A 20,580-nucleotide genomic window follows, 5' to 3' on the forward strand; every position below is an offset into this window, starting at 1 on the left:
TTTCTATCCACAGCCAAGCATCTATGTGTATACTTTCCTATATCTATCTAGCTGTGGTGAAATTGGTGTAGTTCCAGCACATACCTTTATATCTGCTTCAGATGTCACGCTTGCATGATTTTAACTGACCTTGGGTTTAAGTTTACCTGTCAAAATTAGATATGTCAGGGACTGCTGAAAAATTCAACGTTTGCATGTCCTGGTAGCGTGCAGTGTTAAAACCCAAGTTAACCTAAGCTCTCACCACAAGTACAGGTTCAAAATTACTGATTTCATGGCAAGATCTCTTATGATTAGCAACCCAAGCAGAAACTGGCGAGGTTTTCTATATGACCTGTTTCTTGGCTGGAATTATCAGGTGGGTTGGGATTAGAAGCTGTGGTTCTGTATGTGTTGAGCAAGGCAGAGCTATATACCACATTTTACCTGTTATAAGACCCATGTAAAACTTGAATGATTGGTGTGGTCACCATTACCAAGCTTGAGTTCAAATAGGTAAAAATCAGCTGTGCATAGTACACAATGTAACAAGTAAATTAGGAAATAATCATGCTTTTTGGTTGAATCACGTTTTGAGACTTCTAACAGTGCAGATAATTTCTTCTTGAGTAACTATCTACAGGAAGACTTATCTGTGCTAAAGACAGCAACCTGGATAGACTACAAGTAACTAACCCATTTGGGTAGGCAACAGACTACCTACATCGACATTATGCCCGGGTAGACTACATTTAACTGTAACCTGTACAGAATACCACTTCCTATACAACTTCACAGATAGCATACGTGAGTAGCCGACAGACTACCTACATTGACATTATACCCGGGTAGACTACATTTAACTGTAACCCGTACAGAATACCACTTCCTATACAACTTCACAGATAGCATACGTGAGTAGCCGACAGACTACCTACATCAACATTATACCCGGGTAGACTACATTTAACTGTATCCCATACAGAATACCACTTCCTATACAACTTCACAGATAGCATACGTGAGTAGCTGACAGACTACCTACAACTTTGCAACTTATACAGGCTACATACCGACATCAATACCAAACTGTACCTTGGTAGACTACATTTAACTGTAACCCATACAGAATACCACTTCCTATACAACTTCACAGATAGCATACGTGAGTAGCTGACAGACTACCTACAACTTTGCAACTTATACAGGCTACATACCGACATCAATACCAAACTGGACCTTGGTAGACTACATTTAACTGTAACCCATACAGAATACCACTTCCTATACAACTTCACAGATAGCATACATATGTAGACGACAGACTACCTACATTTATGTAACTTGTACAGGCTATCTACATACAGACACTATACCTGGGTAGACTAGATTTAGCGGTAAGTGTTGTGATTAGAGAATGTTGACCTGGCTGTGTGGTATTCACTGAGATTACCATCTGTACAAGGTCGGAACATTAACTGTGCCCGGTAGGCCAATCCTGTAGAGCATGGTTAGATTGACCACTTATTGAAACCAATTATCATGCAAGGCCCTTACATAGACATCAAATTAATGGGCTCACAGTTATGTTCCCATAGAGCACACCTTTTTCGCTATAACCTCAATTCTTCTAAATGAGGAATTTATTTAATAAATTTCAATATCTTACAGTTTGCAACTTGTGTCTTTTTATAAAATTAGATTTTGAATTTTAGTTTCTACCCTCAGCAGACCATGTTTTTGTCTCCCCACCCACAACCAATAGTGATTTATAAAGGTGTATAAGGGTCAGGATTAGACTTAGGCAGAGATTTTCTTTGGATAGAGCCACTCCAAGTTATCCAACATTAAAATCCTTTGTCATTGTGACACCTGTGTCATCTGTCTTGATCACGGAATCAATATGTCATTTTCAAAATACAAAAAAATCCTGTCATAAATTTGTAGTACATGCATAGACTGTATGTCTGACAAGCCATCCTATAGAACTAAATACACAGGTTCCTTGCTGCCGAAATTTAAATGTTATTGAAATGTCGGTCTTGATTCATTGCAGTGTTTTGTCAGAAAGTTCACCTGGAGTAAAATATAGTGAAATCCCCTAGGCTTGCATAGTTATATTGAGCTTAACCCATTCACCCCCCTAAAGTCAAATTTGAACCTTACCAAATCAAAGATTGGGCAAGTCAAGTTTAGATATGTAGGGTTTAATGAGTATAACCAAGAAGAATACAATTTTAATGCACAAATATCCTAATGTACTTAAAATCTCTGGGAATAGTAGGTAGCTGAAGGTAATAATGAAGTATTAATTAATGACGAAAGGCACGGATATATGGCAGCTATTAATTTCCGATTAATTAATCAAACTTTCTTTATCAGCCATTTCTAAGAGAAGGATTCGAGAAAATTAAAAATAGAAAGAAATGGTAAAGATATTTCAATTGTACTTATCTTTTGCTGTGATTGGTCAAAGCTAATAGGAATTCAATATGATATGCGATTTTTGGGGATATGCATATTTTGACCTGAAGCAGAAAAATAGAAAAAGTATTTTGCAATATTTCAATATGCACTTTAAAGGACCTGTAAAAAACACAGTTGATTAATCTTGGACTACAACCTTGGTGAATACACATTTTAGCACAGTTTGGCTGGCCTTAGTAAAAAGCTATATATAGATGTACTGTTAAATGCACAGTTTGTTGGGCGCCCATGTCACCTATGCGTGACATTGATATCATACGATGTTCATGTTCGTTTACCTTTCGATAACTGTTATCAATTCTGATGTGCAGTATCTGTAACTTAATTTAGTAGTTATGCAAAAGGTTAGCATTGTTTTGACTGACAAAGTAAATATTGGGTCTTATTTTTCATCCTTAAATTTTTCTTACTTTATCATCCTGCTGATTTCAAAATGTCAAAAAAATGTCCATTTCGGAGAAGATTTTTGAAAACTGTAAACATATGGAGTTTTTACAGTATGTTATGTTGAGAAACCAACACTGAATGTGTCACGTACTAGTGAGTGCACCCAAGCCTCAATTTCATTTTTTATAAAGTACAAAAAAGGGATGTGCATATATGCTGATAAATACTATCTAGGAGCCTAATGTTATGTTGCACTTGTGGTATTTTATCAGTTCTCAACGTGATCTAAATTAACTCATTCACTCTAAAGACACATTTGAACTCTTCCAATTCAAAGGTTGGAATAGATCATTATGAAATTTCAGGGGAGATTGAGTTAAAAACCCATTGCCAGTGATCTGAGGACTCGCTGGCAGTAATTAATAAATCATTTAACATGAGAAAAGTACTTATAAACTTGGAGTACTGTTATCAGAGAGATTTTTGTGAGAACTACATGTCCTTCCCACATTAAGTTACAAGTTTCTTTCCTAATGAGAGTTTGTGTTATTGGTTTAAGTTGGTCTTTACCTGTTAACACATACATCGTGTATATAGGGTAGGGAGGTCACTGTTCTAAGCATTCTATTCCCAGATATTATCAGCTAGAGTCACAGCAAATAAAATCAGGATAAAAAGCTACATAGGGGTGAAAGATTTAATAACTACGTTTATTATGTTTTTGACTAATGTCTGCTGTAATGATAAAATTGCAACTTATGGAGGGCAAAATAGACGAAAGGTAAATTGTGACAAACAAGTTCTCCGTATAGTGTTATAACAGGTGGGACAGGATTAGCCCAGCTAGTTAACATAGGCCAGAGATTCTTATGTGATATTATTGTGTTATTTTATAGGTTTGTTGCAATTAACAGCTATATTTCCTATTCCTACGCATGTGTGACTTTAAATAAAGATTCCTGTATACAACAAAAACCTGATTTACAATTTAACAAAACTTCAATTTACTATTAAACCTGTATCCTTATTTCATTCGCTGTGACTCTAGCTGATAATATCTGGGAATAGAATGCGTAGAACAGTGACCTCCCTACCCTATATATATACACGATGTATGTGTTAACAGGTAAAGACTAACATAAACAAATTACACAAACTCTCATTAGGAAAGAAACCTGTAACTATGTGGGAAGGACATGAAGTTGTCATAAAAATCTCTCTGATAACATTACTCCAAGTTTATAAGTACTTTTCTCATGTTATTGTTTTTAATAATTACTGCCAGCGAGTCCTCAGATCACTGGCGATGGGGTTTTAACTCATTCTCCCCTGAAATTTCATAATGAACTATTCTAACCTTTGAATTGGAAGAGTTCAAATGTGTCTTCAGGGGTGAATGAGTTAATACAGAGTACTTTACTAAGAAGATAGACAGTACTTTACTAAGAAGATAGGTTAATGTAAGTGAATATCTCAACCTAAGTCAGCATTTAACATCAGAGCAATATTTGGAATCCAAGTCTGGCAGATTTGTTTAATAATATTTCTTGATAAATATACTAGATTAAGCAAACCAGACTTTGTGAAACGTTTGGCTAGCTGTCAACACCTCATGATGTCCCATCAACCCTTTCAAACTGCCAATCTCTGGGGTTTAAGGTTTTGTGGTAATGTCACCCAAAAATGTCCTCGTTCTAATTGTTGTTTCACCTGGAACATTGGAGAGGGTTGAAACTTCAGTTTTTGATAGCTTCACCTCTTCTGGGTTTTATTTTGACCTGCTTTTTATGAGTCATGCTTAGTATTGAAGATAAAGCATGAACTATTATATCCTGATAATGTATTTATCAGTACTTAGAAGGAAAAAAATGATCACAACCGTGCACTTGTTTTGTTGCACTTCAGTTCCTGTACACTAACTGTATTATATTTTGGACATCATTTCCCTGGCTTTATTTATCTCATATATAAGATAACAGATCTACATGGGGGCTGCGGTGGGCGAGTGGTTGGCGTCTTGACATTCTGCTTCCACTCGCCCTCCACCACTGGGTCACACTTGGTTCAAGGCCTACGTGGGGCAGTCGCCAAGTACGTGCCAAAGGTCTGTGGTTTTTCTCCGGGTACTCCGGTGTTCCTCCACCACCAAAACCTGGCACGTCCTTAATGCCTAAATGACCATAGCTGTTATATTGATACAACGTTAAAGACAAATAAATTAAACAGATCCACATAAGGTTTTATTGGTTATAAGACGAAAGCATATGTCCATGACAGAAGAGTTAATGCTTTGGATGTAAGCATGCACCTTTAACCCTTTCACCCCTAGGTAACTTTAGTAGACTCTACCATCCAATTATCTGGATGAGTCCATCGTGGTTGACAGTGCGTGGTGAAAGGGTAAAGTTGGTGTGAGTGCATGAAACGTTGGCTGTGTTGCTGTAGGAGACCCTTGTATGAAAGTGCAGGTGCACCAGAGATTAACCTCGAGGGCAATCACACGACAAATTTTCTGTTCAGAGACAAATTAATACAGCAAACAATCCCTATATAGGGATATTTATTGATGAAAATGTACCTTGAATTCCCATGTACTCCTTATTTAAAGAGTTGTATAATGAAATTTTAACAAAGAGGAACCAATTTATTCATTAGATACGAAAGAGGATTTGCCCCAAATGTTTCACTGGCCCCGGCCTCGCAGCAAAAGCTTGATCTAGACGATGTCTCGGAAGACGAAGAGACTCCGATTCCGCACAGGAAGCTGACAATTCCGGATAAAGTAACAGTTACGTCCCTAAGTGTGGACAAGCAGACTTCTGAATATCGAGAGTGGGAGGTCCTTAGCGAGTCGGAAGATTCTTCACAGCTGTCTGATGGTCAGTATTCTGTCTGTGTGTTTTTAGTATGACAGAAATGCAATGTAACACTCAAAATCTGTTCACATAGATTTGTCAGAGAATTGATCGCGAACTCAGTATCTGACAATTATTTATTCTGAGACATTTTAACCTGACTTATTTTCTTTTATTTTGTTATATACATTTCAAAATACCCAATTAAGTAAATGCCTGTTTCTTGAATTAATTCATCAGGCGAGATTATCAAAAGCGTTTTCTCAAATATTTGTTGACTATACTGTCTCTACAGTAACAAAATAGGAATTATTGATAAAAGAAAAAATCAGTTTCTGAATATTATTGACCAGAAAGTTAATTGAGACTTCTTGTATAAGTTCACTGACTAATATAAGCACGGATATAAAACAAATATAGTTGATTTGATTTATAAACATCTGACATTTACAAAGGTGAAGTTCTTTTTTTGGAATAAAAATAACAAAATCAGTTTTCATATTTTCAGGAGAAGAAAATGGTTCTACACTTTCCCCCAAATCAGCAAAGGTTGTGGAAATCCAGGAGATGGAAATGGTCCAGCGGGCTCTGAACAGAAAAATCGGAAGCTCTCAGGAAGAAAAAGAGGATTTCCTAAAAGACTTCTCAAATTTACAGAAGAAGCGTGAAGAACAACTAAACAGATGTATCCAATCAAAAAAATCTCTCAAACAGGTATGATTTTGTTTGTAAATATAATTTCTAAAAACAAATTTTCCTTGATATTGAAACTTTGGTGTTGGTATAAGTTGATATGGGGCCGCGGTGGTGGAGTAGTTAAGGCGTGTGACCATCTACAATCACTTGCCTTCCACCACTGGGTCGCATGTTCGAGGCCTACATGTGGCAGTCACCAGCTAGGGGGTGCAGGTCGGTGGTCTTCTCTGGGAACTCCAGTTCCCCTCCACAAACAAAACCTAGTTAGCTTATCCGTAAATAATCATAGCTGTCAATAGGACGTTAAAGCACAAACAAACACAAGTTTAGAGTTGTGTATGATACTGAAATTTTTGTGTGTCTAAATTTTCACAGGTAGATATTATTTTTCACCTGTAATTGTGCTGTTTCATCACAGTACAATTTCACAGAACAGTAGCCCCTCTTCTTTCACATGTTGTTGACGACCTCACAACAAAAAAAATATGGATTTCCTCTCGCATACACCATTGTCAATCACATGAAAGAAGTTGTTCCAGACTACAGTTGTCAAATGATTTTGGAAATATAACTTGTTTTTACAGGAGTTATCTGCCCTTAAGTTGTCTACGAGGGAGAAGTTACAGCGACTAGCCGACCAGAACGAGAAGCTAGAGAAGGACATGGAGAAAATGAGGATAGAATCGGAATGTCGTTTGGAGGAGGCACAGGATGACAAGGAGAGGCTGTTGAAGGAAATCAAACGCTTGCAAGGGAAAGACAACATTGAGGTAAAGTTGATATTTAGATAGGTCTTAACAATAAAATCACATCAGAGAAAGGTCAAGGTCACTGCTTTGAAAGGTCACAATATAGCAAGGTCACTACAGCATAAACAGATGTGTACGTAGCTGAAGATGATGAAGTGGTTTTGTGGAAGAAATGAGTGAAATATGGTGAGAAATCAGTGGCTGGTGATAGACGCAGGACTTTCAATAAAATACAGCCAGTTTTGTTGAATTGTACTGAAAACCGGATGATTCATTGGTAAAGCAGAAACACATGCTAGAATTAAGCTTTTCCCAGTCATTCTGTTTTCTGTTCAATGTCGGTATGATTTTACCTGCAGGTCGTACATTTCTGGGTCATTAGACTTCTGGTTTAGTTGGAGGCCTGTCTGCACATGCTTGAGTTTCTCTTTATCAGTTTATATCACCACTGGCTGTAACTTCTGGAGAGAGAAAAAATGTTTTGTGGTAGAAGATGCACTTGTGTGGTCTGCAATATGATGACATAGAACATTAAAACTGCTGTTGATGCTATCAATTCGTGTGTAATGGATCACAACAAATGATGGTATCATCAATTCTTGTGATATAGAATACAGAAAATGATGATGTCATCAATTCTGGTGATATAAAATACAGAAAATGATGATGTCATCAATTTTGACGACATATATAATACAGAAAATGATGATGCTGTAAGTTGTGCAGTAACAAGATTGCTTTTCATGAAAACCAAAACTGTCAGTAATATTTCAGAAAGATTCTATGAAGGGTTTTTGAGTAAATAGTTTCGGGTTTGAAGTGAAACATCTGAACTTGCTATGGTACGAGTGGATCCTTCGTTTGGAGAAGGTAGGCCAAAGGTGGCTATATGATTGTTATTAGTTATCTCTATGGTATAACCTTGATGTAATGTCCCTTGTTTCATTTGTCACCTCCCTTATTGCCAACATGTTTCAAGGTCCTTTTGTCTCTTTTCGTAAGAATTCATTTATTCTATACCAGGAAACTTTCGTGCAGTAAAGTATTCGCCGTTTTCCGATAAAATCCTTATTTTGCCATTTACATGTATTACTATATATTTCATGTTGTGTACTTATATTCGCTGTCATGATAAATTCGCCCTCATTAATGCCAAAATTTCTCAAGACAGATCGTGGCAGTAAATGATGTTTTACTCTTTATTGCTATTCAATGGCAAATATGAACACAATTTAATTCGTTCTACATTAAACTGTTAGTTTTATATACATGACCCACCTTATTAAATGTGAGTGCCTGGGAAGGTTGTCAATAGAACAGCGACAGGAGCGTGTTTTTGGCATGTACACAGATCTGACAATTATGTGTATCTGTGTATATTAATTATTACTCATGGGAGGAACATTGTATACCATACCAGCCTAGAGTAATGGCGGCATTGACTAAGCCTTTATTCTAGGCATCAATAAGAGATATCTGATTTTACCTCAAGATGTTTACTGGAATCTCCATCAGGTTTTCCTCTTGAATAAAATAAATGTGAAGATTTTGAAGACCTAGTCAAAATCTATGAACGGTTACTTAAGTCATACATTATGTATAAAGATGTTTCAAATTGTCCTGCAAAAAGTAATATTCTTACTTTTCAAAATAGGTGAGAAATGTCTAGTTACTTTACTGGATAATAATTGGAAAAAAATAATAAGGTTCTATTAAACTTTGCGAAACGTTTATGTATTAAACACAATTGAATATATATCTAAAAACAGCCTACATATTTCCCGATGAATCGGAATGGAATTGTGTGTATTGCATATGTAGTCAGTAACCCCAAAGGGTCAAAAGTTCAGAGGTGATGTTTGTGGTGGTGGTAAAGGGTCAGACAGCTATGTTATGTAATCCTGTCTGTTGTGATGAATCACCTGGACAAGGTGATGTGCGAGTCGAGACTACATGTCACCTGTGTAGAGCAGGTCGTGCGCCATCGATGGTGGAACATCAGGACATACCTTGGTCGTCGGACTGTATCGGGGTTTAATAAAAATATCTGATATTCACAGATACGCCCGAATGAGCAGACAGATATGTAATTGGGACAGAGGAGCGACTTCACCAGGACACGCTTGCTTGAGCAGATAGGTTTATATATCAGGACGCAGACATTTCACTACTTGGCTTAATGTTTAGTATATGACAGTGATACTTCAAGGGGACTGACAGAAACTTCCCAGGTTTACTTTAATGCTAATGGCACACCCACACATGGCCACTAAGACTTCATTTGATCTGACTTGTGGCCTAATTCCTAGTTCCCTGATCAGAAACAGGTCATCAAATTTCAATAACAAGTTGTGTTTTATCAAGCATTAACGTCAGAGGCAACTATTAGACAGCAAATATAAACATGGGTGGGGTGGGGGGTGGGGGAGGGAGTCATCCTGAAATATTTATCCCTGTTCATAATGATCAATATATCCCTTTCCCTGAATTATAAATCCTCTATGTTTTTGGAAATAAAGATTTATGGAAACTTAAAACAAATATATATGTGATGTATTTGCCTTGTATGTATTGGCACCAGATCCTCGATCAATAAAGACATTTTGTAAACAATGTGCCTTTGGAGGATCAAAATGGAAATTTGCCAGAACTAGAAAAAAACATCACGAAATTGATTTTGACTCCCAACATAATCTTTGCAGATGAATGGAAATGTGTAAAACAAACATTGATTGGGGTTCTGTCCATAGTGTTTTAGAGTAACATTCATGTACATCGGACGCAGAATCCACAGTGCTGTATTGGGTGGAAGAGTCTGATGTATATTGTGTATAGGGGAGGATGTTTAGGCGGCTTGTGCTGTGGTTATAGAATCCTGGCTGGCAGACACCCATATGGCACTGGTGGAATGTCTGCTATGTGTTATGTGTGGAGCTTGTGTTGTGGTGGCTAGGTCTGGTAGGATCAGCTCTCTGTTCTCCAGGAGGGGGTGTCAGATTGTTATACTGCAGAGGGAGATTGTAGTGTTGTAAAGAAATGGTTTGGAAAACTATCCTACGTAACATTTAATTTCATTAATGCATATATTAACTTTAATTACTGTGAAGTCAGATATCTTTATGGGGCCCAAATTTTGTTGTTTCCCGACAAAATACCATTGCGTGGGTACATGAATTCATGAATTCAGAGTACCCACTCAGATGGAGGATTGCTTTTTATCAAACTTATAATTACTTAATGGACCTATGAATTCTTGGTTGAAGATTAACCAAGAAATCAGCAAAATAAACAAGAGGCCCATGGGCCTTAACGGTCACCTGAGTCCTACAGTATTTATTTTTGTTGTTGAAATATGTACCAATTTGAGTAAAAAATAGTTAAGTATAATGTTAACTTAACTTTGTCAGGACCATGAGCTGATCATTCCTAGACCGATTTTAAATAAGATCGGCCTATTAGAAATTGTTTTTAAGTTTAGAATAGGTATTTACAAAATAGCGGCTGTGGTGGCCATATTGGATTTCTGATTGACCTGAAAAATAACAACACTTTGTCAGGACCATGAGTCGATCATTCCTACCAACTTTCAGTTCAATCGGCCCAGCAGAACTTGACTTTAAGTTTGAAATGTAAAATGTTAACGGACGACGGACGACGGACGACGACGGACGAAAACGGATAGCAATAGGTCACTTGAGCTAAAGCTCAGGTGACCTAAAAAACCACGTGAAAATAAGTGATTTCATAGCATCTTACAACAATAATTGATCAAGTTCTATCTACTTCGCACTCTTATTGGCCTGGATAGTCGCACAAAGGGTCTTAATTCATTGTATAAGAGAAAACAGGAGTTAAAAAATGCTACCCACTTTGCCAACAGACCATCCGTAACATTCATAATTGCGAATGGCATGAAAAAGAATTAAAGACCCCCGTACCACTACCAAAACTGTATCTAAGTACTGTTTTCCTGGCATGCCTATAGCTTTGATAAATCTTTTCCTAAAGGAAAACCATGCCTTGCAGGACTTTTATGAGATATAATAAATATGAAAGAAACTAAATATAAATCAACTACAGTGTTCTGAGGCCAGACTGGGATTCAAGTTCTGGGCTTCAGATTGTTAAACTATCGCTCTAACTGATTGAGCTACCTCAGGACAACGGAAGTGGCCTGGCCAAGGTGTGCTACAGCTATAATCCGAACAGATGTTTAGGGGAGGCTACTGTATATAGGAAAAAATACCGTGCAGTGGGACAGGGATCTTTAAGTTATAAGTCAAAATTAGTTCAAAGACTGGACTTTCTATGGTTATACATGGAGTGAGCTGACGTAAGCCTAACATGACAGACCGCAGACAGGCTGTGTCTCTTTAGTACAGAGACAAGCTCAGACCTTGTTTAGATGAAGTCATTCCTTTACATGCTTGACTGGCATTGTTTTGTTGATAATGCAGAGCCAATAATCTTGGGTCAGTCAGTACAAGTGGCAGACATTAGCTGTTTATATCTGGTATGGAATGCACATCAGCACTGCAATGTTCCATTGCTTCTGTAGACAAGCAACCTAGCTCGCCCCACTGTGTATTCTATGGACAGACGAGCGCACCCAGATACTGGTTTGAACTGGCTGGGCCGATGATCTTTATATAGGGTTTTGTCTGTTAGTCTATTGACTGCTAGACATGACTATGATAATATCATTAACTTGCAACTAACACTGGGTGACTTGGTCCATTACACACTTTTACATTCCTCTGTAGTCGCTACAGTCATTGTGTAGCATTCGTGTAGCAATTTCACAACTCGTAAATATTTATTCACCTTGATTATTTATGCAATTGTCTGCTTGAAGATACAAAAGGGTCTATAGACATTTTTTTTTAACAATTAAATTTTGTGTGTTTTTTTTCCCTGTGTGATTTGACATTTTATAGTCGGAAAGTATTTAAATTTACTTTCATAATTAGCTTTTTCTGTATTTGGGTTTATTGACCGTGGTATTTGAGTTCATTACATACTGCACCTAAATGTAATGAGTAAAACAATGGGGCGCCACTAGATTTGTGCTAAATGAATGTAGGAAACACATGCCCAATCTGATTGTACAAGGGGAACCAATTACATCAGTTCATGTAACGCCTGTCATAAATGGGATTAAAAAGGCAGACAGAAATAGCTTTTTGTGGAAGTAATATCGTCTCAATTGTACCCACTAACTGGTAGTGTTTCTTAGCTTTCATTAATTACTGTAGAGTCTGAGATTAATACTTCCCCATCTCAAAGAAATGCAAAAGAAATTTTGTTTTGTCTGGATTGATTAGTCTACGATTCTGCTGATGTAGTTTAAGATGCTGAAGTCGTTATAAAAAATTGTATGATTTTTATACGCCCGTCAAATTTGACTGGAGTATTATGGTATGGCGTCGTCCGGCCAGGACGGCCATATGATATGAAGTTGTGTCTCCCTTAAAAGAATTTTGATTTGACAACTTTTGCAAAAGTTATTGCCCTTTGTTTATTTCAGTATTTGATATTTGTCTGGCTACCTCCTACAATTGTCAACGAATCTCTTTGAAACTTGGTATACATTATAATCATTATATGAAGTTGTGTCTCCCCTTACAGAATTTTGATTCAACGATTTTGGCAAAATTAATTGCCCTTTGTTCATTTCAGTATTTGAAATTTTTTTCCGGAGATTTTCTCCTACATTTTTTATAGTATGTCAGCTAACCACTCTTAGAATGATGCAGATCTTATTTCAATGTACTATATGGCATTCGACGGGGCTTATATTGTTCCGCCCTGCGGTACTCTTGTTAATTAATGTGACTAAAATTTTGCTTTGGCAAGCATTGTTTTCTGCTTATCATTTCAGATAATAAGTGATGTTATTTAAGTAGTGAATTCCTAATTAATCTGAGTCAGAAATGTACTTCTACATAAGAAAAAATAATTTTCTAGCTTACTTTATCAAACCTAATAATTTTCCCATCTTTTAAGAACCCTGTACACATTTTTCTGGTTGAAACATCTTATCCCTTCACCATATTTTACCATACACAAAAGTATTGTCTATTATTAAGGCCTCTTTGTAGGATTTTTGAAAGATTCAGATATCATTATAGTTTTCCCAAATTACTTTGCAAACAAGAGCGCTTTTGGGATGAATATAGTATATGGATTACTAGCAATAGTTTCTCGTATAAATAAGATTCTGTAGTGTTTATTTTTTTTTATATTTTAATATAGATATTTTAATAATACTTAGTATATCTTCCCATTGTGTAGAAATAATACCTAGTATATCTTCCCGTTGTGTAGAAATAATACCGAGTATATCTTCCCATTGGGTAGAAATAATACCTAGTATCTCTTTCCATTGTGTAGAAATAATACATAGTATATCTTTCTATTGTGTAGAAATAATACCTATAATACTTAGTATATCTTAGAAATATGTAGAAATAATACCTAGTATATCTTTCCATTGTGTAGAAATAATACCTATAATACTTAGTATATCTTTCTATTGTGTAGAAATAATACCTAGTATATCTTCCCATTGTGTAGAAATAATACCTAGTATATCTTCCTATTGTGTAGAAATAATACCTAGTATATCTTCCTATTGTGTAGAAATAATACCTCGTATATCTTCCTATTGTGTAGAAATAATACCTAGTATATCTTCCCATCGTGTAGAAATCTTCCTATTGTGTAGAAATAATACCTAGTATATCTTCCCATTGTGTAGAAATAATACCTAGTATATCTTTCTATTGTGTAGAAATAATACCTAGTATATCTTCCTATTGTGTGGATAGTGCTTTAATGTACCGCATACTCAGGAACACTTAATTTGTATAGCATTGGCAATTGAAAACATCCTATTATTCAGAAACGAGTTGAACTGTAGGTGACCTCAAGGTTTTCTTTCCTTTTCTATTTTCTTTTTTTCCTGTTCATGCTCGATTGCCATGGAAACAATTTAAATTCAGAGATATTTTACTTTGGCTTAGATAACTCAAGATAATGTTACATCCGTGCATGTGATTTGGTCAAAGCTGTTTTTGTGAGGGGGATGATGGTATGAGGAGTTGTTTTGAAGTTGGAAAGTTAATAGTCTTGTAAACAGTTAATTTTACGAAGCTCATTTATTTATAGAGCAGCATTCTTTTGTTATTGTCCCTGTACCACTGCCAAAAACTATAACCATGCATTGGACCTTTATTTTACCATTACAACTGAATCTTATGGGATAAATTCATGTATGAAACGAAACTCGTATCTTGTGGAACTTGTATGAAAAAAACCCTCACCAAATTAATATGAGAGTGAAAACTCCCCTTAGTCAGACTGGGCCCACTACTGCCATGAAATTAACCTTCTCACCCCTAAAGGCACATTTGAACCTTACCATATCAAAGATGTGGCAAGTCCAGTTTAAAACTATAGGGGCGAATGAGTAAAACCTAATTTCAAACTAGGGTGAGATAACCCAGAAGAAAGCTGCAGTTTGGCAATACTTCAATTAAAAAAACCTTTGGGTCTTGTAGCCAGTCTATTTGTGATTCAACAAACTAACAATGCATTTGAATTTGTAACTACCATACTTTGTGTTGAATGAGCAAGATACATATGGCATTTGAATTTATTTTTCCGTCCAAGCTGCCTGCATCAATAATTATGCACACAGCCTCTGAGCAAGAGAGCTTTAGTCTAAAAAATGGCTGATAAAACAGGATGCTTTAGAACTGGTCCTCTTCTCCTTTATAAACAGACAAAAATGTACCGCTAATGCTGGGTTGTGAGTCAGTTTGAGATGTAACAAGGTAAAGTTGGGGTTTTAAGTAGATTTGCTGTAAATTCCCTGTGCATTTTCAGAGTAAATGTCTGCCACTACAGACTTGTTGGTGTGAGGTTCCGACTCTGAAGGCATTACGCCTTCATGCAGCTAGAGAAAAGGAGACGTGTAGCTTTGGTTGTGTGGCAGGCTGAGTCTGGTGTGCTCGACATGGTGCTTTTAAAAATGTGGCTTAGAGGTTGTGTATGTGTATGGCTGGTATAATTTAGGTTTTTAATAATAAATTATAAAAGGGTAGACACAAGTTAACTCACATATGCAGGTTTTGTTTTGCTACAACCTACTTATATTCTGGGTGTTAAATTAAGGTTAAACTGTGTTGGGTGTGTCATCTTGCCTTAAAATTGTTGCCACCCAACACAGATTTTGCCACTTTTGTTAGCTGGTCATATGTGTGCACATGTTAATTATATAACTTCGACATATCTTGTGGCACTATTGCTGAATAGTCTGGTTTGCTAACTTGTGAAGGTATGATGCCACTGTTGCTAGGCATTCATATGTATGGTTACTTGTACAGATATGATGCCACTGTTGCTAGGCAGTAATGTATGGTTACTTGTACAGATATGATACCTCTGTTGCTAGGCATTCATGTATGGTTACTTGTAAAGATATGATACCACTGTTGCTAGGCATTCATGCATGGTTACTTGTACAGATATGATACCACTGTTGCTAGGCATTCATGTATGGTTACTTGTACAGATATGATGCCACTGTTGCTAGGCAGTCATGTATGGTTACTTGTGCATATATGATGCCACTGTTGCTAGGCATTCATGTATGGTTACTTGTACAGATATGATACCACTGTTGCTAGGCATTCATGTATGGTTACTTGTGCAGATAGGATGCCATTGTTGCTAGGCATTCATGTATGGTTACTTGTACAGATATGATGCCACTGTTGCTAGGCATTCGTGTATGGTTACTTGTACAGATATGATGCCATTGTTGCTAGGCAGTCATGCATGGCTACTTGTGCAGACATGATGCCACTATTGCTAGGCAGTCATACATGGTTACTTGTACAGATATGATGCCACTGTTGCTAGGCATTCATGTATGGTTACTTGTGCAGATATGATGCCATTGTTGCTAGGAAGTCATGTATGGTTACTTGTGCAGATATGATTCCATTGTTGCTAGGCAGTCATTTATGGTTACTTGTGCAGACATGATACCACTGTTGCTAGGGAGGCATGCATGGTTACTTGTGCAGATATGATGCCACTGTTGCTAGGCATTCATGTATGGTTACTTGTACAGATATGATGCCACTTTTGCTAGGCATGCATGCATGGTTACTTGTACAGATATGATGCCACTGTTGCTAGGCATTCGTGCATGGTTACTTGTACAGATATGATGCCATTGTTGCTAGGCAGTCATGCATGTTTACTTGTACAGATATGATGTCACTGTTGCTAGGCATTCATGTATTGTTACTTGCGGAGATATGATGTCACTGTTGCTAGGCATTCATGCATGATTACTTGTACAGATATGATGCCACTGTTGCTAGTCATTCATGTATGGTTACTTGTGCAGATATGATGCCACTGTTGCTAGGCATTCGTGTATGGTTACTTGTACAGATATGATGCCATTGTTGCTAGGCATTCATGCATGTTTACTTGTACAGATATGATGTCACTGTTGCTAGGCATTCATGTATTGTTACTTGCGCAGATATGATGCCACTGTTGCTAGGCATTCATGTATGGTTACTTGTGGAGATATGATAGCACTGTTGCTAGGCATTCATGTATGGTTACTTGTATTGATATTATGCCACTGTTGCTAGGTCATCATATGTATGGTAACTTGTGCCACTAACTTGCTAGCTAGTTATGTGTGCGGAAATGTTACAAGTTTTTGTGCCACTATTGCCCAGACAACAGTTGTGTTTATGCGGCGTTTGTGTGTTATTTGGTAGTCGTAGTATGTGCACAGACGACATGCCACCGTGGCTAGGCAGAAGTCTAGTGTGATGTACTGTAGTGCCACAGTTTGGTTGCAGCCCTCGGGAAAGCGTGTAGTGTAGTTCCTGAGGACTGTGGGTAGTAGTTGGGTTGCAGATCAATACTTCGTTGGTTTGACAATTTGGGGTTTAAACCATACATCACATAGACTGAAGGTATGATGCCGTCAGTGCAGCTCAGCACACTCCACGCTCAGCAGACCTACGACCAAATATTGCATCACGCTATACTGCAGTGGCATATTCTTTGAGTGAAAATAAAATCTCAATGCAACAAGATAGCGTGGTGTTCCTTGTTGAATCATCTATTGACCCTGTACCCCCCCCTCAACCCCCACAATCCAACTTAATATTGTGTAATATTTTACTGTACACTTTTAATACATAGAATGGTTGGTAGACAATTGTACCATTTCAATTTACTTGGAGCAGTGGCTACTGATTAGGTCTAATGAGATTTATTTTCTAGGTACTTGGATAAGATTTTAGCTAGCCAGAATCTAAGAAGGTTTTGTAATGGGTCAAGAGTAATAGGCTGTATGTAAAAGGACTGTGTACTTGGTCAGTAGCTTAGTTGAGTCTTCATAGATCTTCTTTACCATGATCAGTGGCTACCATACAGTGTCGAGAGGTCTGTAGCTAAATTGAGTCTAGATAGTTCATTGTAACGGTCAGTGGCTAGACCATACAAAGAGGTCTGTCTGGGGAGGTCAGAAACTACATGTACGCTGAGTCTGAAGTAGCCTGCCCATCCATATGAGTTGATGGCAGATAAATTTGGTCTACGAGGTCAAAAGCTAGACTGATTAATAGACAAGGCTTGTCCGCTAAACTAGGGGTGAAGTAAGTGCAAAAATAATCACTTCTGACCCCTATTAAAACCAAACTGTCAGTATTGTTTAACCATTGAGTCATACATAGTAGCTCACATACTTATACTTTAGAAAGGAGTCTTGACATTATCATTCATTGACAGAGTTGTTCTACAAATGTGAAAGAACGCCAACCTTTAATTAATGGGAGATGTAGCTGGCGGCAGCCATTGAAATTCCCCCTTACATCTGCACAGTGCCAGTTAACCAGTCCCAGCAGGCAGTTCCAACAGCTGCAGCAACAGCTAATCCTGTCTGATCTACAGATAAAGCCTGGCTCCAAAGCTCCATGTAGACTTCGTTTCTCAGCATTGTAAGCCCAACTTATATGAGAAAAAATATATTTGAACAATTTGCTATTAACATATTTACTATATGCTGTACATCTTGGTCTAGCAGTTTGATTCAACTAGCATCTACCAGTTTGTTTGGTTATATTTTTCTCTATTCTATTTATTGGTATTTGATATTAATACATATGGAAGTATGGTGAAGTTGTCCATCTGCAGAAAATCTTGGACAAATTTGTCAGCTGTCATGTACTTTGGAAGTTGATGGTATGGGAAATGGGGACCAATATTGTGGTATAACCTGCCAAAGTGAAATAGTAAAGTGAAAAAGTAATTTCACTTTCTGAATTCGTAAGTCTTCAAAAAAAAAAAAGTCATTTCAGTATCTGCGTTTGTAAGTCTGCAAAAGCAAAAAATCTCTATTCACTCTATGAATTAATGTCAATATGCCTCGTCAAAACTTGGAGGGGGTATAATTATATACAACGCTGTCAAAACCACAGGAAAAAATCTATAGGTGTAATTGTTTTGTCGAACTGTGTGTATGTTTAGACTTGGAGGCGAAATCTGGCATCTGCTGGCAACAGGCTGCATGTTGATCTTGTGTAGGACATGATCATGTCTATTCGGTAATTGTTTCCGCAGGAGACATGTTCGTAATCAAATTACGTCCTTGCTTGCCCTTCATCACATTCTCTGCTGATCCTTTAATCAAAATCTTGAAGCAATCAATGTGAAATAAAATAAATTCGTTGCTTTAGAACAACTTGACTTCTATATTTTGGGGACAAGACATTTGTTAAGGTAGTATCTTTTAAAAAAATTGAAAAATTATATTGTATAACATTGTAAATTCTGTTGCTGTTTTTTGTCCCTCCTTATGTGTAAGAAATAGATAGGCATGTTGTTAGAAATGTGTTGTTAAATGCAGTATAAAAATCCCCATGTTTTCCTTGTTGATATTTCTGTATTTTGTTATTTCGTAAATCGTGTCACTTTCACACCCAAGTGTGAAGAGTTTCACACATAACTACACAACATTTTCTGTGTCCCCAGTAATTTCCCCATGTTTCAACTGTCTTTGTTACGTTTCGCTTCACTCTTTATTTAAATCATTCCTTTGTGCTGGGCATGACCTCCACCGATTCCTCGACCCTGAATTGTAAACCTTATAGTATTACATAGGACTCGGATGGGTGGGTTGGGTTCACTGCCCGTTGTGCAAACTCGGTTAATGGGAATTTTAAATTAGGGTGTAGAAGGGTTTCTTTGAGGTAAATGGGTAGACTGTAGTTGTGGATTCAATCTCTTGCCGGCTGCACTAAGGGTACTACCGGTGATGGTAGTGGAAGGGAAGGGGAGGGGTAGGGGAGGGGGTACTGTAGGTGTGGCACGCTGGTGTAGAAGTCAGGATCTATCAGTACACAAAGGTCATATTTACTTTGTACATGAGAAGCCAGGTCATAAAGCAATAGAGATGTTTCTAGTTAGTTAAGTGGAACTCCCCTTACATCTACATTCAACATTAGTATTTCTAACAGGAATTTCCAATTTCATAATATACTAGGTAGGATTATCTTAGAAGGTGATATCTTTGAATACATAGTACTTTCGAATACATAGAACTTTCGAAAGAAGGTATTTCATGATATTTTGTGCATGTTCTTATACTGAGTATATTGAATACAAAGAACTTTTGAAAAAAGGTATTTCATGATATTTTGCGCGTGTTCTTATACTGGATATATTGAATACATAGAACTTTTGAAAGGAGGTATTTTATGATATATTGTGCTTGTTCATATACTAGGTATATATCTCTTAGAAGGTGATAACTTTGAATACATAGTACTTAAAAATAAGGTGTCAAATCGATTTAAAAAAAAATATTTCAGATGTTAAAATCATTGTGTAAACTAGATTCACTGTTGTATGGTCCGGATCCAGGTGCTTTGAAGTACTACTCTGCTTTATTGATATAAGTTACGGTAGAGAGAAAAAACGGACACAGGTTCTTGTTATATTTTGTAATATAAATACAATTACATATGTGTGATGTTAAAACACGTAATACATACATGTACATTCTGCTTTACATCTTCTTGGGTATTCTAGGTCATTAGGGTTAAACAGTAGGCAGATAGGTTGTTTTAAAGATAACCGGTAAAATATTTATGATCAGTTGTTTTGTCTTCATCTCTTCAGAGTGCATTACATTTTTGATTTTCTATCGATTTAGCTTTCAGTAATTTTCCCATTATCATTGGGCACTAGCTACGTTATTTATTATTTATTTATTATTTACCAGTCTTACATGTGTCTGGATCATGGCCACTGGTACTGTAATGTAGTATCACCTTTCAATAATTTTATTACCACCAGGCCTCCCATTTCATTCATTATTAAAC

The 20,580-nt window shown here is 36.9% G+C and overlaps 1 protein-coding gene across 1 annotated transcript in view; it reads left to right on the forward strand.

The window, feature by feature from the left end:
• The window catches only part of LOC110440516 (ski oncogene-like), a 44,088-nt gene that overhangs the window by 16,471 nt on the left and 7,037 nt on the right, over nucleotides 1-20,580 (forward strand). Inside the window, exons 4-6 of the mRNA XM_021483641.1 lie at nucleotides 5,509-5,732; nucleotides 6,217-6,422; nucleotides 6,989-7,174. Coding sequence (XP_021339316.1) covers nucleotides 5,509-5,732; nucleotides 6,217-6,422; nucleotides 6,989-7,174 — 616 coding nt within the window. The remainder of the gene's footprint in view (nucleotides 1-5,508; nucleotides 5,733-6,216; nucleotides 6,423-6,988; nucleotides 7,175-20,580) is intronic.

This window comes from Mizuhopecten yessoensis, unplaced genomic scaffold (assembly GCF_002113885.1).
Source record: "Mizuhopecten yessoensis strain PY_sf001 unplaced genomic scaffold, ASM211388v2 scaffold11183, whole genome shotgun sequence".
Lineage (NCBI taxonomy): Eukaryota > Metazoa > Mollusca > Bivalvia > Pectinida > Pectinidae > Mizuhopecten > Mizuhopecten yessoensis.